Consider the following 23,559-nt stretch of genomic DNA (forward strand, 5'->3'; position numbering starts at 1 on the left):
GTCATTACCCTGCGATCATATTTTTGTACCTCATCAACCAGCTATCCACCCATGAGGAAGTAGTAGATTTCTCCTAATCAGGCTCTCTACGGACGTGCCTTTTCGATTTAGGCCTCAGGTCACAAAGCAGGGCAGACTTGTAGTATTGGGGGGCCTCGGAAATACAGCCATAGTGCGACTCGCCCCTAAGGAAGTAGTAGACTGACAGAGTTGCGCGGAGGAAGTCAGAGTAAAACAGCTCCTTAAGAAGCGATCTGAATCCTCGGGGTGTCGAATTCAACCACAAGTCCAAGCGAACTACGCTCAGAACCAAATGCAGCATTGATTATCTGATTTATGCTTCTAAAACACCTAGCATAACCGTTTACGAACGAATGTGGTCAGCCTAGTGTGATAATCTCGTCGAAGTAAAAAGAAATTTTACGTTTACCTTTCACGATCAGCGTGCAAGAAGACGCGAAAAAAAAACGGAAACCATTTCAAAAAAGTTCCCCACATGTATCGCGGCGATGTGTGCGGCGGTTCTATTTGTGACACACTCTACTGTGACACACTCTACTACTCACTGTTTGCCTACCGTATACCTGTATCCTAATTCTTAATGCGGGGTATGGGAAAACTGAATATGCGCCACTAAAATAAGAACTACGGGAGAAAGCTATCAAGGTCGCCACAAGTTTTCACTGGTACTAAAGTCGCTAGAACCTCTTTTCCTTCCTATGCTCACGTCCGGAATAGCGGGTTCTTGCCTTTTTTTTTGTTGACTAATCTTATCCTTCTTAACCATGCAACTGAAAGCAAACAATTTGTTGGTGTCGCGTGCACCTAAATAAACGTTTTGAAAAAAAAAGGTCGCAACACCGCATTCATAACAGGCAAATTTTTCTGTGCTTCAAACTCTATTTTGTGGCGAAGGGTGTGAAGCTGTAGCCGTATTATCTCCTTTTTAGTCTGCCTCATTCCTGGGATGACTGGATGTTATATGGTAGATCTCAACAATTTTATGATCACTTGTATTATCTTGGCAAACAGCATGTAGTAGCCCTGCTCTTGATTTCAGAAAATTGTACAGTTATTTTTTTTGTTGAGCTGCAGTCATCCATTGATGCTCTCAAAGTCCAGCACTCATGCCAACATACTAAGTTTACACAACCTCCATACCGGGGATAAACCACATGGTTCATTCATTCATGGTTGTTCATTCATAGTCGCTCATTCTACTTGAAAAAAAAACTAGTTTTACACTAACGTCATAATCAACACACCAGCGCCACTGGTCTGGTTCTATATTTGTGCTCGCAAAAGATCGGTCGAATATATGCTTACTTCGCTGATATGTCCCAGGAAAACAAGTCTTCAACCATCTCCGCCACGATAATGCCTCCATTCTCTCCTTCCTCCCTCATCTCACTTCCACCCTCTTTTTTATCATTTCATTAAAAGCACAGAGGAGGTTTGATAAAGTACATCCAATTTACCCGCGTTACACTGCTCATCCATCTTCTCCAACCTTTTGTTAATGTTTGACCCTTAAGAGGGTACTCACACAAAATTTCAAAGGCGAGATAACTTCGTAGATAGATTTGTGTGAACGCACATACATCATCTGCAGAACATCAGCGGCGACTACAACTTAAAACATATTTAATATTTAAAATTAACTTTAAAGTATGCGTAACGCAACCAAGCAGCCAGCAGAGGACCTGGCACAATTGACATTACCTGGATGTGTAGTAAATAAACAACACACAAACATGTCACGAGTCTGTGTGGGCCGCTTCCGCACTGCCGGCGTTTCTTCCCGGCACGCAACTCCGACAGGAGGTGGAAAGGTTTGCTCACGAGCAACGAACGATCCGATCGCTGGCTGCGGAGGCGCCAGGATTTCTTAGGCTCATCGGGAAGCTGGCCACGACCTAAGTTCTACAGCAGTTCGAGGCGCTCTATTTTAAAGCAAAGCTTTCTAGCTCTACCAGCCACCGGTTTTTCTCGTGGCGTGCGGGACAACAAACTCCCAACGCGTCAGAGACGGCGGCGGGGGGAGGGAGCGGGGGCGGAGGGTTTTAGTCACGGAGCACACAAGAGATGGCGGAGCGAATTCACCCAGCGTTCCCCGCGCGGAAGTGCTTTTTCGCCGGCGGTGGCGTCGGCGGTACGGGTTTGTCGTCTGCTTTAGCGACGGATGTTTTGCGCCTATTTTGGTGCAGCTTCGTGACCAAATCGCTGGGCCTTCGCACGGCTTGATTAACTTGTTCGACAGCACCTCCAGGGTAACGCGCACCCGACGGAATTAAGTGGTCGTAGGGAAAACGTACGTTAAGAATTAATTTGCAGGCCGGGGAAACAAAATGTACAAATTACATACACACATCTGGTTGCTAGAGAAACGCTACCTTTTGACCACAGCTTGCCAGGAATGGGACTCCGTTTTCTAAATTGGTGATTACCAATTGGACTGTGTTTTAATAGAAATTACAACAGGAGAAAATAGCAACTTGTTTTGATGAATAATGATTATAAACGTTACCTCATATTTCTCGCAATTCTCTAACGTATTAAAATAACCGGTATAAATGGGAATCACTAAGTTCACATGCCGAATTGTTTCGGTGTCTACGCTTGTGGCGCGCGGTGGTGTATTCCCAAGCTACTACACTAGGATGGGTAGGTTCCGCTGTCTCACCCTTGGAAAGACGCTCGTCTCCCTTTTCTTTCTCCTGACTCACGGCTGTGCTACAGTGGCGGCGTCCGCCGCTCTAGCCAGGCCATTGCCGACGCTGCTGCTGCGTTCGGGACAGCGTGTCAGTGAATTGCAGGTAACGACAGGCAGAATTTCTGTTTTCACTCTTTGTGGAGTCACGTGTAGGAATTGAAGTGACGTCGCATGGGCAATTGTTGTGGGTGTCGTTTAAAGCTTTGCTTTCCAACTAAATTCCCGGCGTCGAATGCAGACACTTTTTGTATTGCTTTTTAACCAATTGGACGCGAAAACGTGCCGGGGACACGAAGAGCGCACCGAGCGAGCATTACGGTCCCGGTGGAGGCCGCGGCCACGGCCGCGAAGTGGTGCAGGACGGTGCAGGTAGCTCAAGTGATAGCTTGTTACCACTCCGCAAAATGGGGTTCAAGGAGTTAGACAGGTGTGAACGAGAAAGGAGTTAATGATGCGATCCCAAATTGCATTAAAAATCGTCATCTGCACCGCTTGTGGGAGCGGCAATCAAATATGCGCTGCAGTGTTGAAATCTGTAGGCAGAGCCTGTCGGCAGACCGGCTGGCTACTCCCAGCACGTGCCTCCTCACCATTGCCTTGAGCGTCGCTTGTCGTTCTCTAGCCGTGGCAGCAATATGCACTCGCGGCGCGCGCATCACGCGAACGTCGGTTTTTAATTAGGGGCTGATGAGATCAGTACGCAGGGGCATTAGCAAAACTGCTCCCGACACAGGATCAACAGTGCTAAGGCAGCTGTCCTGTGTGATATCCGTCCGACAGTCACGTTGGCAGCTTTGTTTATACCAAATCCAGCACTTCGAGGCACTCGCTGAAACCGAAACTGCAACTGGCCGCATTAAAAACGTGTCTAATTAAACAACTGTCGCTCGCTGAAGCAAACGATGTTTCTACACGTCATAAATAGGTCATTAGCTACTTATCGCGACAAAAAAAACAAGGGGCCGAATTTTTGTGTCAGTGCCTTTTTAACATTTGGTACACCACCACGAGGTCGCCCTCCTCGGCTCCCGCGAGGGCTTTTTGTATTTTTGGGTCAAGAATGTTTTTTCAAGGCGCATTTGTTCTTCCGCTATCCCAAAAAGGCACTGATGTATTTTAATTAAAAGACACTGCAAATATCACCTACGTATTGCTATTTTTTTTGCTCAACAAGTATGAAAACTGCAACCAGATTGAGTAGTTTTGAATTGTGTTGTCTTTCATTTACCGTTTGTGCACACGGCTAAATTCAAGGGACAGGGAGAGGTGCGGATAAAAATTTTTGCGTTCTATTTGCTCCGAAAATACTACCATCTTTAAGACGCACGTGTTCCATGCCACTCGGGAGAGGAAACCATGGAAGCATTACCACTTCCCATAAGATTTGAGTTTTGTATATGTCATAAATGACCGCTATTTACAAGCGATATACTGACGGTATACCCACATTTTTAGGACAAAATTACAGGTTTTATGAAGTTCTCATATTTTATTCTTAGATTGTTATTTTACAAAAATGTCCCGTTTCAAACACCTGCAGTAGGGGTTGCACAGTCGGTTAGGCATATGTTAAACTGACAGGTAGACTGAACGGGATAAATTGAAGGCGTAAGTTGAAAGAAAGGCTCAATTAATTATTTCGCAGCCGAGGGTGCTTGTGACGACTTGGAACTGGAACATGGCCGGCTGATCGGAGAGCGCTCGGCCGGGGAATTCTTTGCCCCCGGGGACAGTGCGTTCGTCGAGTGCGATCCTGGCTTCCGCGTGGATGGTACCGATCAGCTTTTCTGCGAGGATGACGGCTCGTGGGACCAACAACCGCCAACCTGCATGGGTGAGATGCTGATTACTAAAATTGTCAAGTTTCAATTTCCCTGGTGGTGTATCGCCGACAATACAGTTTAAATGTATATCAGAACACCCCATTGTTGGGTAACCTGGTGCATGCTTGTTGCAAAAATTACAGCCCGACAAACACAACATGTACAAAAAAGCAAGGCAGACAGGCCCTTTCTTTCGCTCTGTCTGAACTTCATGCTTTTTACCTACTTGTCACCTTTTTCGTATCCGTTGTAATGTTTCTCTTATTTGCCTTTTTTCCATCTCTCAATATACTAACCCGTCAATTTGTAATTAATTTTGCTATACTCAGGGCGTGAAACTTAAAGCCATAACATTTCACAAGGGAAAGTGCGTGGCTAAAATTTCATCGAGGTACGCGGCTGCGCCCTCGTCTACCAGTTGTGGTGACTCCACAACTCGAGAGTCCGCTATGTGTTACTGGAACTGGGAAACAACCCGACTTTCCATCACTATCACTGAAACAGGTTTTGACGTGGTTGCTGCAGAAGGGTACAACAGCGGGATATTCGTGTATGCGAATGGTTCAGTTGTGTCGTGCAGCGAGGCAGGGGTGATGGTCATACTAGAAGATTTCGTTCACTACAATTCTATTCCTTGTGGCGCCATACCACGAGCTCCACAGCTAGAGACCGTGCTCACGGAACTAGAAATGCACCTCGTTGTGCTCTTTAAAGCATTCTTTAAAGCATTACTTTTTAAAGCATTCTTCGAGCTACGTTACTGTGAACGGCCAGTTCATTGTATTGCAGTGGCTACCAAATCTCGGTGAAAACATCGGCAACAGTTTAGTTTCCGTCGCCTATCGAACAACAATTCTATAGGGGCGTTTGGTTGCACACATGATAATACGCAACAATTAATTAAGGTGGATTACGTGAATCCCACCTCTGCATTCACAATCTTCTACTGGAAAGCGTCTCCATTGTGGAGTGTCTCGGTTGCAGCCAACTTTACGTTGCCGCCTGTGCTATGACAAAGCCGTCCCAAAATCTTACTGTTTCAATATCTTGAAGGCCCGCCGCGCCCACTCCGACACCCGTGGTACCTAAGTGAGAGTACAGCATGCACCTGCAATTCTTGCCTTTTTGACTTTTGAGAAGTGTTTTCCACCGAGCTCAACTGGTGAGACAGTCGGGATTTTAGGGTGACGACAATAGACCATCTTATGATATCTGCCCCTACTACGCCATTCACAGGCATTCCGGTGGCGGGTAGAGGACTTCAGCCTTTTTCGCAACAAATACGAGCACTGTGTGCGCCCTCTATGCGTCTCGTTGCAGAGACGAGCAGGAAGATGCAGTATGCCTCGTACCCAGCCCTCTACCCATAATTTTTCGCAACATACGATAACGTGTGGTAGAGCGACATCAGGTTGCTGAATTCGTTTTTGTACAAGACCGCCATGAGAAATTGCGAAAGTTTGCTCCTGGCAGGCGACATCTTGACCACTGTCGAGCCCACCTGGTGTCGAGCCCGCCCGGAGCACTTACGTGCTCTTCTCCATTGTTTCTTGCTACTTGTTTCTTGCAGGCGTGCATCCCATTCGACCACAAGGGACGCTAGCACAACAGATTCCACGCTAGAGGGCCACTCTCACCTTTTGATGCACACTATGGCAGGGCAAGTAACGGCAGTAATCAAGAGCAATCTTGTGTTGACCGATACGTACTGAGAAACAGTTTGGCACAGCTTCTCAGATAAGGATTGGCTTACATGGGAGGTCACAGAGCTGCGCTTTTCAAGCTCCTTCATGTCATACTGCAGGAATGAAAGCAAAATAGGTAGCGTCACGTTCAAGCCAACAGCATTGATGGCATGTTACGCAAACTTAAAGATTCACAATATTGGCTCCTTTTGAGCCGAGCCACAGGTCTTCAGGCTTGGCGCGAGGCCTCATAATCTTGAGCACTTCCTACATCGTTCTCAATAAAAGGGAATGCAAAAACCTACAAATCTTATTAAATTGAAATCAAGTCAGTTTTATTTTCACAATATATACATATTGTTAAGCGCCGGCAGTATACATTACAGAAAAATGGCTGAATGTTAGTCGATATATTTGCATGATGTCGGCAATCAAAAAACCCACTCAAGCCATGTACACTGGAAGGTGCCCCTACTTGTGATATGCGCCATCCCCCCTCACAGCCCTCGAGGCTGACCTTCCTCTGTCGACGCCGCATGGGGTAGGCGAGTGTGGATGCAATGAAAAATGAAATGACAATAAAGAGAGAGAGACACCTGCGGCCACGGATGAAGGTAATGAGCGCTGCATTGCAACCACAGACTAAAACATGGACAACCGTCAAGCAGCTGAGTAACGTCGAAGGCTTTCGGAGACGCAACGATGTATTGGGCGGCGGAAACTGGGGAAATGAAGTGTGCTCACTCACTGACTCCTCCGCTGGGGAGACAGGGCTGGACCATCCAGCGCCGGGTCTGCAGCGAGAAGACGCGATTCAAGAAGCCGCAGGAAAACTCTTCAGGAGCCAAGAAAACGCTTCAGGATGCTGGAGGCCTCGAATGGGGATGAACGCCTCAACCTCGACAGAAAATGTTGCGCTGTGGCAGAGCAAATGTTAGGAATCATGGCTAAATGTGAAGCTATATACTTACGTGATGTGGGCCATGACAGCACCGAGCCAGCTTCGCGTCCTTCGCGGCCTCCTTTTACTCTGGGCCGCATTTACAGCTGGGGTGAAATTCAGAAGGCCATATGTTCGAATTCTCAAGTAAAACTGCAATGATACACACAAGAGGAGCGACTATCGAAATCACAAAAAATATGCAGGGTTTCTTACACAGTCCTTAAAGGGGCACTGACACAAAATTTTGAAGGCGAGATAACTTCGGAGATAGATTAGTGGGAACACATATACATCATCTGCAAAATATCAGCGGCGAATACAGCCTAGAACATATTTAAAATCAATTTTAAAGTGTGCGAAACGCAACCGAGCAGCCAGCAGAGGACCACGCGCAATCGACATCCCGAGGATATGGTGTAAATAAACAACATCCAAACACGTCACGAGTTTGTGTTGGCCGCTTCCGCACTGCCGGCGTTTTTCGCCGGCTCGCCCAGCTCGCCGCTCCAATCGGAGGGCCGGAGGGCGGAGCTTCTGCTCTCGAGAACGAACGACCCGATCGTTGGCGGCGGAGGCGCCGTGATTTCGTCAGCTAATCGGGCAGCTGGCCGCGACCAAAGTTCTACAGAGATTCCAGGCACTTTGTTTCCATTACTGTTTATTACCATTGGATGCGAAAACGCGCCGGAGGCACGAAAAGCCCACTGAGCTAGCCGCACGGTCGCTGTGCAGGCGGCGGCCACGGCCGCGAAGTGGCCCAGGCCGGCGCAGGTAGCTCGAGTGATAGCTTGTTACCGCTGCACGAAATTGTCCCCAAGTCCCGACCATGGTGGCTTACATGAGAAAGGAGTTAATGATGCGATGGCGGGTTGCATTAAAAATTGTCATCTGCACCGCTTACGAGAGCGGCGCTCGAATATCCGCCGCAGTGCTAAGCCGAACACATCCGTAGGCGGACCTGTAGGCAGACCGGCCGGCTGCTCCCAGCGCGCGTCTTGCCACCCACCGTCTCGAGCATTGCGCGTCGTTCTTTAGCCGCGGTAGCATTTGCACTCGCAGCGACTGCGTTACATCCACGGTCGCTTTTTAATTTAGCGCCTCACGAGATCAGTACGTGGGGGCATTCGCAGAAACTGCCGTCGATGCGGATTCGACAGTGCTACAGCGGCTCTGCTCAGTGATATCCCTCCGACGGTCACGTGGTCAGCTTTGTTCACACAAAATCCATCGTTTCGCGGCACTCGCTGAAACCGAAACTGCGACTGGCCGCATTGAAAATTCCTCTAATGAAACAACCGTCGCACGCTGAAGCAAATGAGGTTTCTACAGGTTATAAGTAGGTCACTAGCTACTTATCGCCACAAAAAAAAACAAGATGCAAAATTTTTGTGTCAGTGCCCCTTTAAGACGACTTCAGGACGAAAGCCTCAATGGGGCTACATTAAAGGAACCAAGTGATTTGCTTTGTGATACGTTCTACTTTTGCCAATTAGCTTCAACGTTGAAATATCTTTCTTCGACTTCAGGCATGACTATTTTAACGGCACCCATTATATTCACGTACAGAACAATTCGCTTCATCATCCACCTTAACAAAATTTAATATTCCCCGTTGTTAATTAGCTACGCTAGTTATTTCTTTATTTCTATGGCATAACGGGCTTAGTTAATAAAAGTAGTAATCCCAAATATTTTGCTTAGTCGGTCGCTTAGTCATTCATACGATTCGCTGTTAAGTGATCCACTTTAATGGATTCTTAGTTCGTTAAAAATCCCCTTAATTCACTTTAATACACCGCAATTGACGTTGCTAGCTTGGCTTCATTATTCATGTCACTTAAATTTGAGGTGCACTGGTGAGGCGCCTAGAATACCAACCTGAGTACTGGTGTTGACGGCTATCTTATAATGGTTAACATTTCGTTCTAGTTCTATTTCATCGTATCACTTGAAAGCTAAGGAGCAGGTCACGCTGACATTTATGTTTGCAGTGTTTTTTTTTCTGTGTCACTGCTGCCGCAATTGTGCCGCTGTAGAATGAAATTTGCAAGTGTTTAAACTATAGATCTGGGGCGCTATTCCAGAAGGCCCGAGTTTCGCCTACTCGTGAGTCTCCAGCTGCTTGGGTTATGAAAGTAGTGGTAGTGGAACATTCGATACATCTTGAGCAAACCACCAGAATCGACGCAGTACGCCTGGCATATTCAACGCGTTGTGTTTGAGGGTCCCTTACGTTGATAAAGTACGGCGTGTGCTATCTTCCGCATGCATCTCCCTCTGAAATCGCTCTCGAATACTCATTCGCGAGCATAAACTAGGTAACCCCACTGCAACTTTGAAATCCCCAGCGTGGCTGTTGGCCACGCCCGGTAAGGGGCGTTCCGTCTTAGATGCAAAGCATCTTTTGTTCTCGGCTCTGTCGTCCGGCCGCACGTCTCCCCCTCTCCCCGCTGTGTGATAGCGCGCGTGCTTCTGCTTCCCTCCCTCTCTCCACTCCAGCTGTGTACTAGCACGCGCGCTACTCGTCACCGCAGCTGCGCGATAAGCGTTCATGCGCATCTCCTCTCTCATCTCCTCCTCTCCACTGCATATGCTCTATATAATAAACCCGGTCCACGTGCCGCTCGCTGAGTTGCTGCTTCGGTTGAGTCCAAGGAGGTTAAAAAAAATTGCAATTTTTTTAACCTCCTTGGTTGAGTCTGCTGCGCCGTCCGGAGTTCGGTCATTTTCCGTTATTTGGATACCCAATCTCGTGAACGTTTCGGAACCTCCGAGATGCTTCGCATCAACTCAGGGTTCCCTCGCAGGAAGGTTGTGTCAATTTTTCTCGGTGTTCTGTTCTTCCACTGAATTGTGTTTGTAACATGGCCTGAGGCAGTCCCAGTGCAGCTCTGCGCAAGCGCAAACCAAGTAATCAAGCGGGTCTGATGCAACGAATCGAACGCGCCCTGCTCCCGACCATCAAATATGGCTTTTGTTTACGGCTTGGATTGAGTGTGCACGGCGGGCGGTTATCACAAATCGTCCCGTGTCAATCGAAGAGCGTGTTTGAGAATTGGCGAGTGCGTTTTAGGCATTGAAGTTATGTCATTACTCATCGACTATATTTTCACGGTGTATGAAGAATGCTCCCAGACGAAAATCATGTCGTTTTTGCCTCTCCCATCGGCTTGTACAATACTGACCTCCAGTTCGAACCGAACACCCCCACGACTGTGACACCGTTAGCTACCGATGGCCTGGGTACTTCATTTTTGTTTTGTGCTAAGTTCTTGTCGCTGATAGGGGGCATCAATTGACGACTTAGTGACTACAACGCTACGCCCCCACAAAGCGGACGCCATGGGTGGGTGCGGCTTCGGTTGTTGCGCCGCGCCCCCGAAGGGTGTGGATGTGTTTCACTGCATTAGAACTCGGAGGAAGCTCGGGCATGGTTTTTCACGGCCGAGTTGAACGCGGAACGCCCGTGGTGACCGCTGCTGCGGCGTGGTTTATATTTATGATCTCCGTAGCACGCATATTTCTTCCCCGACTGGTCTTTTAAACGAAATAGGAATTTCGAGCCCGTTTCTTTCTCTAGAAAAGGGCTTTGCATTGGTTGTGCAGTCATTTGGCGACAGACCCCTGTTTGCGATGACTTAGAGGCGGATTTAGCTCCATGACAATCGAGGAGCAAGTGTAGTGTGCGCTGCACTTTTACGCAGCGGGCACCCGCCGCGGTGGCTCAGTGGCTAAGGCGTTGCGCTGCTGAGCACGAGGTCGTGGGTTCGATTCCCGGCCGCGGCGGCCGCTTTTCTGATGGAGACGAAAAGCAAAAACGCCCGTGTGTACGAGATTTTGGCGCACGTTAAAAATCCCCAGATGGTCAAAATTAATTCGGAGCCCTCCACTACCGCGCGCCTCATCGCCTGCGTTGCGTCGGCGCGTTAAACCCTACAATCAATCATCAATTTTACGCAGCGGGCAGCTTTTACAGAAGCGTTGGTGGCGACCGCACCATCGACCGTCACCAGTCGACTGTCGACGGGTGTGTGCGCAATATAATCATTGGAGACTTGTTTTGCAGACCTCGCCATTCTTTTAGGTGGTTTGGCGGACATAGCTTCCACAGGTTCCTATCGCACGTCTATCCGTCTGCAGCCGGAGCGTGCGCTTCAGTTATCGTCTGCTCGCAAAGCAGTTTCGAACAAAGCGTTGCATGACCGTGGGTTTTGTTTATCTTAAGCTCGGCGGACAGTCTCCCTCGACGGGTTGCGTAGCGCGCATTTCTTGTGAAAACGTTACTGACAGGATATCTTATACGTATTACATATGCTGTCAAGGAGACAGCCGACGCACCGATAGTCGGCTGACGTGGTGTATTCGCAGGGGTGAAGCCGATAGGAACACAGGTCCGAGCGCTGAGATAACCCAGCTCGTTTCTCGCGCATGCACCTTATGGGGTTCATCGATCTTCTTCCCCTGGTACATCTTTGGCGCATATCCCCGTGTCTCGATTGGACATAATCCTGCCTTCCTCTTCCACATGGTCAATGCTGGTACGGCGAATTCCCCGATAGCTTGATGGCCTGTTGCATATTTTCATTATCCTTTCTACAATACAGTGAACAGCTCGCGGCTATTGTGAGAGGCGATCTTAACACCTTTCAACGGGTTTTGCTCAGCGTCCCCGTCGTGTAGTAGGAAGCAGAGCAAGGGAAGCGAGTAAAGTGGAGAGCTAAGAATTAAAGCAACCGCGTGACACCAGAGGGAGGGTAAGCGGGAGTGGCAAGGGCGCGAAGGAAGAGAGGGTTGCGAAGCGATTGAAGTCTACGAAAGAAAAAAACGACTGTGCAGAGCTTCTTCGAACAAGAGCGGTGAATAGCAAAATGAAATCAAGCCAACAAACCTGACAAGTCGTTTTCCTTGTTGCTATTCCTTCCTTCGTAACACACGGCCACTTGGGGAATTGGCCCGGGATTCGGACCTTTGAAGAACTAGCGTACCCGGTTCGCGAAATTCGTAACACTGTGGATTCGAAAAGTAACAGTTTTAGAATAGTGCGTGCAGCGTGAAGCCTGAACGGGATGTCACGTGAGTAGGACAGGTGCACATCACCCTCGCAGAGCGCCGATTCTTGGGAGGCTGTGGCATGTTCCAGTCTGCTTGTACGCTAAGGCGAACAGATAAAAGAGAATAAACTGACGCAAACACGCAACAGCAGAAAAAAAAGTCGTTTAAAGAAATCCGTGCCAAAAGAAAAAGAAACGAAAGCAACAAAAAAGGCGCAAGTACAATAAATAAAAAAGAAGTTGCTAATACGACTCACCAGGGTCTCGCCTTAACAGCACGTAAGCAGAGTGGATCGCGCCGAGAAAATTTTGTGTCGAAAATCGGAGGATTTCGATTACGTATTACGAGCAGCAACTGTTTTGAATGTGGTGCGCTTTCATCACCCTCTTTCTTTTTTTGCCAGTCGGCCATAGCCACGTGATTGCACTGTGTGCAACTAACGGCAGAAACTACTTCTTAGGACAAAAATATCAAACAGAAAGCTCATATGAACGCATGAAATAAAAAATAAAATGGAATTTGCAGTGAAACACAGATTAATAAAGTAAAAGTACAATAAAATGAAGTAATTTGATTTGCGTGCCCCCAGTAACCACCAGTGGAGCGAGAGAAAGCACTGAAAGATGCGCCACGCCCTAGTGGCGCAGCCTTGGTGCGTGCTTCCCTGGCCCGATTACGTCACCTCAATAGTCAGCAAATAGCATGAATCGCATTTTTAATGCATTTTAAACATGCCCCGAAATATTATCTTGAGATTATTATCACCACAGCTCCGCCTGGCCCGAGTTTCGCTCAAACTCGGGCCTACTGGAACAGCACCCCTGGTTGTGGACTTTAACGCGCCGACGCTACAAATGTGATAAGGCTCGCCGTAGTGGAGGGCTCCAAATTGATTTGGACCACCTGGGGATCTTTATCATGCGGCGAAATCTCAAAAACACGGCCGGTCATTTTTACTTTTCGACTACTCCAGAAAAGCGTCCGCCGCGGCCGCGAATCGAACCCGCGTCCTTGCGCTCAGTAGCAGAACGCCAGAGCCACTGAGCCACCGTGGTGGGTAGTTTTTAAAATATAATTGCGTTCTGTTATATTGAACCACAATGTTTTAAAAGCGCAGCTCTTTAGCAAATCGTGATTTCTCATGTCCGCAGTTAAAAATATTCTGAAATTGCCGAGCGTGCGCATGTAAGCGTGGACCTCGTAGCGGCCGCCTGGCACGTAACAAAACCAAGAAAATGCCTAGCGCTCGTGTGTGCGTTCCTCGCGACGACCGCCCAGCGTCCTCTGCTCACGTTCGTCAAGCCAAGCATTCCCACTTAGGCAGATCCGCCAATGTTGCGGCGACCGCCCGGCAGTTAAAAAGAATCAAGAGAATGCCACGTGACCCTGTGTGCGTCCCACGCGGCGACCGCCCGCATCATCGGCGCACGTTTGCAACGCGAACATACGAATTTTGGAGATCGGCCGAGAATGGCAAATAAGGTATTACAGCATTCTCAATAATGGTGGCAAAACTTGCTCGGAACGAGAAAGACGCGCCTTAGCGTGCGCCCCTCCAAGGCGATATCCAATGATTAGCACTTCCAAAAAATGAAGGGAGCTCACACTTATAGCAGCAAGGATGGAATAAAGGTCATTGCAGCAGAGAAGAAGAAGCAAATCAGTGGGAATCTTAACTTAAACCATCGTGATGGTTGTGAAGATTGCGTAGAGCTTCTTCGCTCCTTTAAGATCTTGCGCGTTAGTATGAGCTGCCTTGGTTTTTGTTTTTCATTTCCAGCCCCTTTAGGATGTGTAATAATACCCGAACACTAGAAAATGGCGTTTATTTGAACGATTGCACTTTGCAAGTGTTGAAACACATGCAATTAAAGTGTTGCAGAGGATTCACAGAGGATTTGAGCAATGCTATTTAAGATGTCGTTAAAAGTATCCCTTCTTTTTATTGGTGATAGAAACGAATTTACAATGACGTTTCCGACTTCCACTTTTCCCAGAATACAACTGCACCCGGTTCAACCCTGACCCATACCTCATCGTGGATGAATTCGAAGGCAACAATGACACAGTTTTTGCCCCAGGAACTTCAATAAACTTCAGGTGCAAAACCGGTTACATGCTTCAAGGCGCATTTAGCACCACCTGCCGAGACGGTGGATGGTTCGGCCGACTTCCGAAATGCGAAGGTAAGTGCGTATAGTCTTCTCGTAAGCAAAGGTAGAAAGGCTCATGCGAAATATGTCCGCTATCACGTTTTCAAAGTAAATTGAGCTACAGGGTGTATAGGTTCTTTGTGGTAGGCAGTGGTGGATTTTTTATAGCACCGTAAGGGGTGCGTTGGGAACTTTTCTTCAGTAGTGATGAGGATAGTACTGGAAACGATAATATTAAAAATAAGTTATCATAATAATACAAATAATAATAACAAATTCACTCCCCTTCCTTGTGCCCTGATTACTCTGCTTCTTCAGTGATGGCCCTAACGTCATGAAGAGTGTGAAGTCCAAGTTGAAACAAAGAATTAACCCAAATCTGGTCGACGTTGGAGAGTGCACTCTGCACAAAGTGCACAATGCATTTTCAAAGGGCCTAGATGCCTTTTGCTCTGATGTTGAACAACTTGTCAGAGATGTGTACTACTATTTTAAGCATTCCTCTGTGCGTTCTGAGAGCCTAAAAGAACAGCAAAAACTCTTGGGTTTAATTCCTCATGTTTTTCTCCGGCATGTGTCCAACCGCTGGCTGACACTACAGGATTCGCTAGGCCGTGTGCTAGAACAGTTCACTGCTTTGCAGTCTTTTTTTGCGGAGAAGAGCCACGCTGTGCGCCAACCAGATGCCCAGACTCAGCACAACAGGCTCGCTGCAGCTTTTGCCAGCAAGACTCTGTATGCTAAAATGTTGTTTCTAAAAAACGCAGCAGAACTTTTTGCTGGGTTTCAGCGCTTGTTTCAAAGGCAGGAGCCACTTCTACATGTCCTTCATGATGAGATCCTGGCACTGGTGCGACGAGTTTTGAGCCGTGTCTTAAGAAGTGAAGTGTACTGCACCAAGACTGCAGAAGAGTTGACAAAACTGAACCTGGATAATGGAGCGTTCTGGAAGGTGCGCCCGGAAGTTGGGATGGACACTGAGAAGGCTATGGAAGGCTGGGACCCTGCAGAGAAAAAAACTTTCCACCTTGGGGCTCGTGCATTCTACATCGCTTGTGCAAAAGCACTTCTCCAGAAGCTTCCTCTCACAAACAAAGTGATTATGCATGCAAAGTTCCTTGCCTTAAGATGTGAGAATGCTGAACAGGAGGTGCGGTCCTTGCGGTACATTGCCGGGCAGCTGCAGCCTCAGGTCATATGTGGGGATCAAGTGTCGTCGCTGATCGACGAATGGAACATGCTTAAGTGTGATGGGGACAGAGGCACCCTGCACTTGGAAGGAAGGGTGGATGTGTACTGGGCCAAGGTGCTTTGCCTGAAGACTACCACCGGAGAACTGAAGTATCCGTTGCTGTCTAAGATTATCAAAGCACTGCTTTCCTTACCACATGGCAATGCTGATGCTGAAAGAGGGTTCAGCGAAAACAAGAACCTGTTAGATGGAAGAAGCTCGCTGAGCATTGCCAGCATAAATGGCATGCGCCAAGTGAAGAGCTTCCTTCAGCATTATGACGGGGACGCAACTAAGGTGCCACTCAACCCCGACCTGCTGAAGAGTGTGAGGCAAGCTCGGGCTAAGTATGCGCAAAGATTGAGCCTCGAGGCAAGCTCGAGCAAGCGCAAGGCAACGGAAGATCCTGTCGTAGAGCAGCCCACTCACGAAGCAGCAAAAGCTGCTTTAGAGGACCAAGTGGCAGCCAGCAAGGCATTGCTCACGAGTGCAGAAGAAATAATCAACGCAGGTGTCAAGAAAAAAGACATGAATAAAGTGTCAAGTGGCCATGTACTGTTGGCAAAGGGGAACGCCAGCCTGGAGATTGCGCTTAAAAAGCTCAGTGAGCTCGAAGAGATTTCTAAAAAAAGAAAGCATTGATGTGTGGTGTCTAGACTAGTCAAGTTGAATGGTGTCTGAACTAGTCAAGTTGAGTGATTGGACTAGTCAAGTTGTCATGTCTCTATTATTCAAGTTTTATGAGCTTCTTGCCATATGCAAGATCACTTGTTTTTGTCTTGTTAGTAGGTGTGAAAGCTGTGTGTTATCATGTTTGCGCTAGTGTTCTCGGCTGTTTAATTGCTATTTAGGTCATCTTATGGCATTTCGAAGTACAAATAAAATGTTGGCAGGTGCACTACTATTTTTTGTTGCTTTGCTTGGTCCTGTAAACACACTAAGCACTTGAATCAACATGCTTTCCAGGTTGGTACAAATTCACCAGGCCTTGCAGTTTCCTGCAGAATTCGTTGGTCATTTTTGTCAAGCACATTTAGTGTCCACTGACACTAAAGCACGATTGTGCTGATGTTGAATACCTTGCATTCTTTGTTTTGCACTAAAAAAGTAAATTTTTTTGTTAAACTGCTCCAAATTTGAAATTTTGTGCTCCAAAATGGAGGTATTTCTTCCCGTAATCTGCTCCAAATTTGGGTTTATCTGCTCCAAAAGCAAAATTTTCCTGCTCCACAAATTGCTCCAATTTCTATTTTGGCTGTAGCACCCCTGCAAGAACGATCGCGCATTACAAACGCCAATGGGAATGACCCGCGAAGGCCCCCCACTGTGGACTATTTTTTAAACAATTCAAGATGATCTGCACGCTGCTTGCTTTACACGCACCTGTCAGGATGAAATACAAAGCATAGCACCTTTGTTGTGGGGCAGTGGTAGCAACAGCATCTTCCTTCAGCAGCAGCCTCAGAATAAAACAACAACTACGTAAAACATGACAAAAACTTTGGAGTAAACAGGTAGACAACAAACTACACATTTTAAAACCACACTTGGAACGATACCCAACCGATTCCCTTAACAGACACACAGAGGTTGCCTTAGCAAGGTTACGGATGGGCCACACGCATGCAACACACTCCCACCTTTTCACTGGATGTGCAAGTGGGAGTGCATATGCCTGTGCAGCGGGTGTGGGGAGGGCCTATCCCTAATCCACATACTGATTCACTGCAAGACACTTGACACAACAAGACGCAAACACTTCCCACAACTATACATACAACACATTCCACAACACCCGCCGTACTTCTTAGGAGACGAACCAGTGTTTTCGGTGAAACGTGTTTTTGAGTTCCTCACGGACGTCAAATTTTTACATCTCATTTCTTATCATCCATCTTGATTTTTACATCTCATTTCTTATCATGCATTTTGACAACCTAGCCCTTTACTCCAGTCAAAAAACTTATAAAAGACGGTAAAAAACTAGAAAGAGAAGCCTCAGAAAATGCTTTCAATGATTTTTTTCTTTCCGTTCAAACTGTTTCAATACTGACAATTAGGATACCTAAATTGCTCCACAGAGAACCCCATTTTTCTTGATTCCGTTGCTGAGAATCAAGTCATCGCTGCGTTTATGTCTCTAAGCAACACCAGTTCCTCCGACGGGAACGGTTTCCAGCTGAAGCCCTTAAAGTTTGTCTTTGATTTATTAGCGAAATGTCTAACACTGCTTTTTAACTTATGCTTCTCAACTGGAGTTTTTCTGTGGAAAATGCAGTTGGCTAAAGTTGTAGTACTATTTAAAAAGGGCGGTCCCAATTATTTCTCAAACTACCGCCCTATTTTTATTTTGCCTATTTTATCTAAAGTTATAGAAAAAATTTTGCTGAAACGCTTACCATCACCTTCGGATCACTATATCATTTCCCCCGCTGTGTACGGTTTCAGGGACAACAGATCAACTGAATTAGCACTGCTCGATCAAAAATAGTTTATCCTGGGCAATTTTGAAAAGAACAATGTTATTCTAGGTATTTTCCTTGACCTTACAAATGCATTTGATGACGTCAATCACGATATTCTTTTTCATAAGCTACATCGATATGGATTTCGCGGGAAAGCTCATTCTCTAATATCATCTTGTCTATGCCATCGATCACAGCTCGTTGAAATTGGAGTAGACGTTTCAACAACTAAACCAGTTAAGTGTAGCGTGCCACAGGGTAGCATTTTGGTCCGTTTCTTTTCATTTAGTACGTCAACGAGGTTATTAATATCGATGAAAGAGTTAAATACATAATATATTCTGATGACAAAAGTTTATTTTTTTGCGGTTGCTCAGGTATTTTATTTCACAACTTGCACAAATAACTCTTGCTTGTAATAGCAGGTGGGCATCCAACAATATTTTAAAACTGAACACGAGCAAAACAAAAGCAGTACTTTTTATCCACGTCCTAAAATTAGCGCGGTTGCACCTATTGTAATCAATCAGACTCCAGTTGAATTTGTTAAATGTTTCAAAACTCTAGGTGTATATTTTGAAAAAACCATGTCATGGGGTAAACACAATGACTATATATTCCAGAAATTATCCCTGGCCACTGGTCTTATGCGCTGTTCTTTTTGTTCTTTTTTAATCTCAGTTAACTTTATACTTTACAACTGTATTTTCAGCTCTATGCTTAACTACAGCGTACTAATTTCGGCTACCACAACTCGGGAAAATATAGGAAAAGTAACAGTTTTACAAAAACGAGCTGTTCGCCTAGTCAGTAAGGTTCTGTATCTTTCTATTACACGGGAACTATTTAAATGCACAATGTTATTTGCTTGGATTCTATTTACAGTTATAAACTTCGCCGATGTTACAAACAAGCGGTAGTAAATAACGGTTCACTAAATAAACTAGCTGGTCTAGAAAAGCTGTCCTCGATATATTCTACTCGCAATTCTGAAACCCGGAAAGTAAACAAATGCAGAACAAATTATGGAGAGCAAATGTTGCGATACAGATTGCCGTTTTTACTAAATAATTTTCAAGACATTTCTACCATTCCTATTACCCATCTACGCAGCATCTTTACGCTTAACTCATGATGTTGTTATAACGATAAATATCTTTCCTCTTTCTTCATCGTGTATTCGTAAGTTTACTATTTTGCCAACCGCTGCTCAGTATGTATTTTGAATACTGTTTATAGTCACTCTTTATAGTCACTGTATATATGTTCACCTCCAATGAATATATGTTCACCTTCAATGTATATATGTTCACCTTCAATATATGTTCACACCTTCAATGAATGTAGGCGACCACACCGAACCGGTTCCTCAGCCTGTTATCTACAAACTCATTTATCCATCTTTAGGGAAGTGCGGCTGAAAAAGAATTCAAACACACAAACCGTTGCCAGCGTAGTGTTTTTGTTTCAACGTACTACATTACGGTAAATGTTTTGGAATTTTATGACGCTGTGAGGTACAGGGATCACCGAATCCACGGACCACGTATCCCTAAACTTTGCATAGCCCAAGTCTAAGCTTACGCGGCATGTCAGGTTTGAGAACTAAGACCACAAAAGGCAATAAGCAGACGCAGAAAACCTTTGAAAATGCAAAAACGAGCAATGTTGGCGAAAATGACAATTCCATCTGCCGGTAAAATAGAAAATCAGTGGTTGTCATCGGAGTGAGGTTAATTTATTTTTAAGAGAGCGCCAGCGGTATACAAAATAAAGAGCGTCTATTTTCTTTGTATTCTGAACAGGTGTGAAACCTTTGAGCTTTAGAAGGAAATGAGCATATTTGCAGCAAGAAACTAGTTATTGAACGCATTCTACCAAAACGCGATATTGTGCATAACTACTTGCCTTTTGTGGAGGCCCCAGGTCCCATGGGCCTGTCGAGGCCCCAGGTCCCACTTCTTTCAGAGTGGTGCAAAGTTAGAGAAGCGGTAACGGTAGACTGCCTCGACGCGCATTTGATGATGGTGCACTCCGGCCGACTTTCTGTTCATTAATGAATTCCCGAAAGCTAATACTTACCCATTTTAGATATTAGACCGTCTCGTTTTGCAGCTTTCGTATGGGTATCAAATACGTAAGAGCGTTTCTCACGGCGGCAGACAAAGAATGATTTACAACTTGTCTTATTCTAGATCCATTTTAGGCTGTCCTGGTACGGCGTTCCCCTTCAAATCCTCCGCTGGTTCCAGGTGTTCCTTATACATTATAGTGAAGAACTGAGCCCGTAGCCGTTTATTTTTATTACAGAAATACCACAAACTGCGTGGGAAAGAGAGGAGCAGGCCGCACACAAAAGCTGAATAACAACTGAAATTTCATTAAACAGTGGAAAACCATAAATCAGCGCCTTTACCCCGCTATAAAGCTGCATATAAAGCTTACCACACACACACATACAAAAGCACACACATTCGCACTCACACACCCACGCGACGCTCGCAGATATGCACGTGCACGAAAGCGCATGCACACGCTCATGCACACGCACAACACACACAAAGAGTGTCTTGACGACTTGAGGAGAAAGTTTTTAAAAGGTAGTTCGGCCTTAGAAGGTACATCCAGGCGAGGCTGTTTTCATGGAATCAAAGGTACTGGCCCACTTAAAAACACCAGCCTTGGTAACCTGGCATGTGAAAGCCAACCTACGTGCTCCTTCGTTATATGTACCACAGAATATTTGCTTTTATGTTTGTTTGTTTTTTGCATGTGGTCACTTGCACACTATGACCATGTTTAAAGGAACCCTTTGGGATTTCAGTTTAACCAATGAGCTTCCATCAGGGTCCCGCGTCAGCTTTCTAATATATCTGATGCCATTTTACCACGTTCATGTTTGGTGACAACGTACATGTAGTTCTCAAAAGAGTTTTCTGCGTTTCCATCTGCGGATTTTTTCCAGTGAAACGTGGCATCGCATTACGGTAAAGCGCGATTCTGCAGGGTTCCGGAAGGGGGGGGGGGAATTGTGGCTTCCCTGTGGGAAAAACAGCTTCGAAATCAAGAGACAAGGGCCAAATAACGCAGGTTTTTTGCGCCAGCTCTTCACCGAGCTGGCGGAGGCTTTCCTATTAGAAAACCCGCACAGGCACCGCACGCTAATATTACATGCAGATGATCCTGCCAACCGAAATAGCAGTTACCCCGTATTTCCACGAATTTTTCTCGCTTTCTCCACCAGCTAGGACTGCCACATGCCGCAGCTAAGGGCATTATTTTTTCTGGGGTTCACTGTATTGTGCAGGAGGGCATGTATCATCTCCCGTGGTGATTTTGTATTGTGCAGGAATAAGTTGTGAGTTTTGAGTTACTGCGTGTTTGATACGATATGGTGACGCTTACGCGGGCAATTTCGGGCCTTTCTATACAAGCCTTAATTCATCTCAGCACAGAACGGTTACTAAATACTACTATTGCTCATCCCTTGTGATCACCAAAGCATCTGACCGAATAGGCTTGCGTCTTGTTTCCTGAGAGCCTATGAATCTCAGGCCGCGTGAAGTGCGGCAAGTTCAGGGGCCACCTACGCTAAAAAATGCCAGAAATACGTCAACCGCTTCGGGGAATGCCTGGAGCGCTTGATTTACGGAATTCGTCTTTCATGGGGCAGAAAATATGGGAGCTACAAGGATCGTTGCACCAACAATTGATTCAGAATGCACTCAAACTTTCGGAACAGGTACAACAACCCATTGGTCGTGTATTGCGCAAAGCGCCCCTGCTTTATGGCCTTTCGTTTCCGCCATCTCGTTTAAAGTACCATCTTTCTTCCACGTGGAAAACTTCAAACTAACCCTTATAAATGAACAGTGCATAGTTTCTTTGGCAATAAATAGCCGAAAAAGCCAACAACGACGTGATATTTGAATTTAAAACACGCATTCCGTGTAATTAGTGCCATTGCAATATCAATTTAGGCGACTTTGTTTTTGACCCTCTTTAGTTCATCGATCCTTCAATCGTGTTAAGAGTTGAATTAAAATTGCAATATGTCTCAATATGCCCCTCTTCGTCGTCCTTCCCTCAGAGATAAGGTGCGGAAAATTGCGCTCACCACCGAACGGCTGGATCGGGGAATTCAACTCGACGGCTGTCGGTTCAAAGGCAAGCTTCAATTGCTCCCAAGGTTACGAGCTTCTCGGGTCGCGGGAGCGAGAATGCCAAGACTACGGAGAGTGGAGTGGCTCTCCGGTTCGGTGTGTGCCCCTGGGTAAGTTAGACAGACTCTGTTCAAGTCTTGTATTCTGGCTATTGCTTGATAACGTATGCGGCAGGATGAAGGCGCATGAACTGATGCTACTTAGCTTAACCCAACACTGTAACGACCATATTGGCGGAAATGCTTTGCCTCTTTATACGGAAACGACGTCTAAAAATACTTGTAGAATGGCAATACCCGCACCAGGAATGACCCGTGGAATATTAAAGAGCAAGCATCTGAAAATAAAACGACTGAGGCAGCAGTGGGATACCCGAAGGCGCTGAAATCGCAGCTTGTATTATTTCGGAAAAATTGGTGGTTCGAACCGGTATTATAGGGTAGAACTACCCAGCGGAGCAGTTTTGCTCTCAGTGTTTTTCACAGCCGTGAAAAAGGAGGACGCCAAGGTCGAGCGCAAAACTCTACTGTTAACATGCTCAGATGATCATAAGTAGTGCGAAAGAGTTGGTGATCACATTGTATCTAGAATGGTTTGCGGTACAAGTAAATGTGAAATTTGTCTGCAGCCCAGATGAGAGCTAAAGATGAGATGAGAGTGTCGTGCCCAGATGTGGGAGCGACACAAGAGATGCAACTTTTTAAGAAATTTTCAGGCGTGTAAAAAATCAGGTGTATTAGTAAAATACGAAAACATGAAAAAGACGCAATTGCGCACGGAGCTGCGAAAAACTGGCCAAACTCCTTTTGTTAGCACTAAAAGGAATATAATTGTTACACAACTCCATTAGTGAACCCACAGCAGAGCAACCGCTTTGAAAATCTAGGCACGATTTTACATCAGGGCATGAATTTCAAACGAAAGCGTCAAGGCCGACATTTGTATATATCCGTGGCAAAAGTAATTTATCCTGGACACGTCCATTCTAACCTGTGCAGGGGGTGAAGCTTTTCAAAACAATGAGGTTCGACTGCACGTAAACGAATTGCGTACGTGACCTCCTGCGAGCCGATTGCGTTACTTGATCCGCACATTTCGAAACTACGACCAGTTTCTTTCACTTTCCACAGAAAGTAAAGAAAAATTTGCAGTGTGCGACACATGATGAGACTGAAGGATTGGTTGAAGCAAAGTTCTTGCACAACGTGGATGGATCCAAGTGGTTTGAAGGTTCCCAAACTCGTTTTTTGAACAAATTCACCGGCACAATCAGTGTTCTGCGACGTTATTCAGAAGTATCCCGAGGAAAAAAAGAGGGAATTGTCACGTAA

The 23,559-nt window shown here is 46.1% G+C and overlaps 1 protein-coding gene across 6 annotated transcripts in view; it reads left to right on the plus strand.

Annotated features, from left to right (window-relative positions):
- Positions 1–23,559, plus strand: part of LOC144153655 (complement C2-like) — a 146,472-nt gene that overhangs the window by 38,539 nt on the left and 84,374 nt on the right. For all 6 annotated transcript variants that reach the window (XM_077685317.1, XM_077685315.1, XM_077685316.1 and 3 more), the window contains exons 6-8: positions 4,359–4,547; positions 14,214–14,402; positions 22,156–22,338. In XM_077685317.1, coding sequence (XP_077541443.1) covers positions 4,359–4,547; positions 14,214–14,402; positions 22,156–22,338 — 561 coding nt within the window. The remainder of the gene's footprint in view (positions 1–4,358; positions 4,548–14,213; positions 14,403–22,155; positions 22,339–23,559) is intronic.

Source organism: Haemaphysalis longicornis, unplaced genomic scaffold, assembly GCF_048455015.1.
Source record: "Haemaphysalis longicornis isolate Haplotype H1 unplaced genomic scaffold, Haemaphysalis longicornis Haplotype H1 scaffold_9, whole genome shotgun sequence".
NCBI lineage: Eukaryota > Metazoa > Arthropoda > Arachnida > Ixodida > Ixodidae > Haemaphysalis > Haemaphysalis longicornis.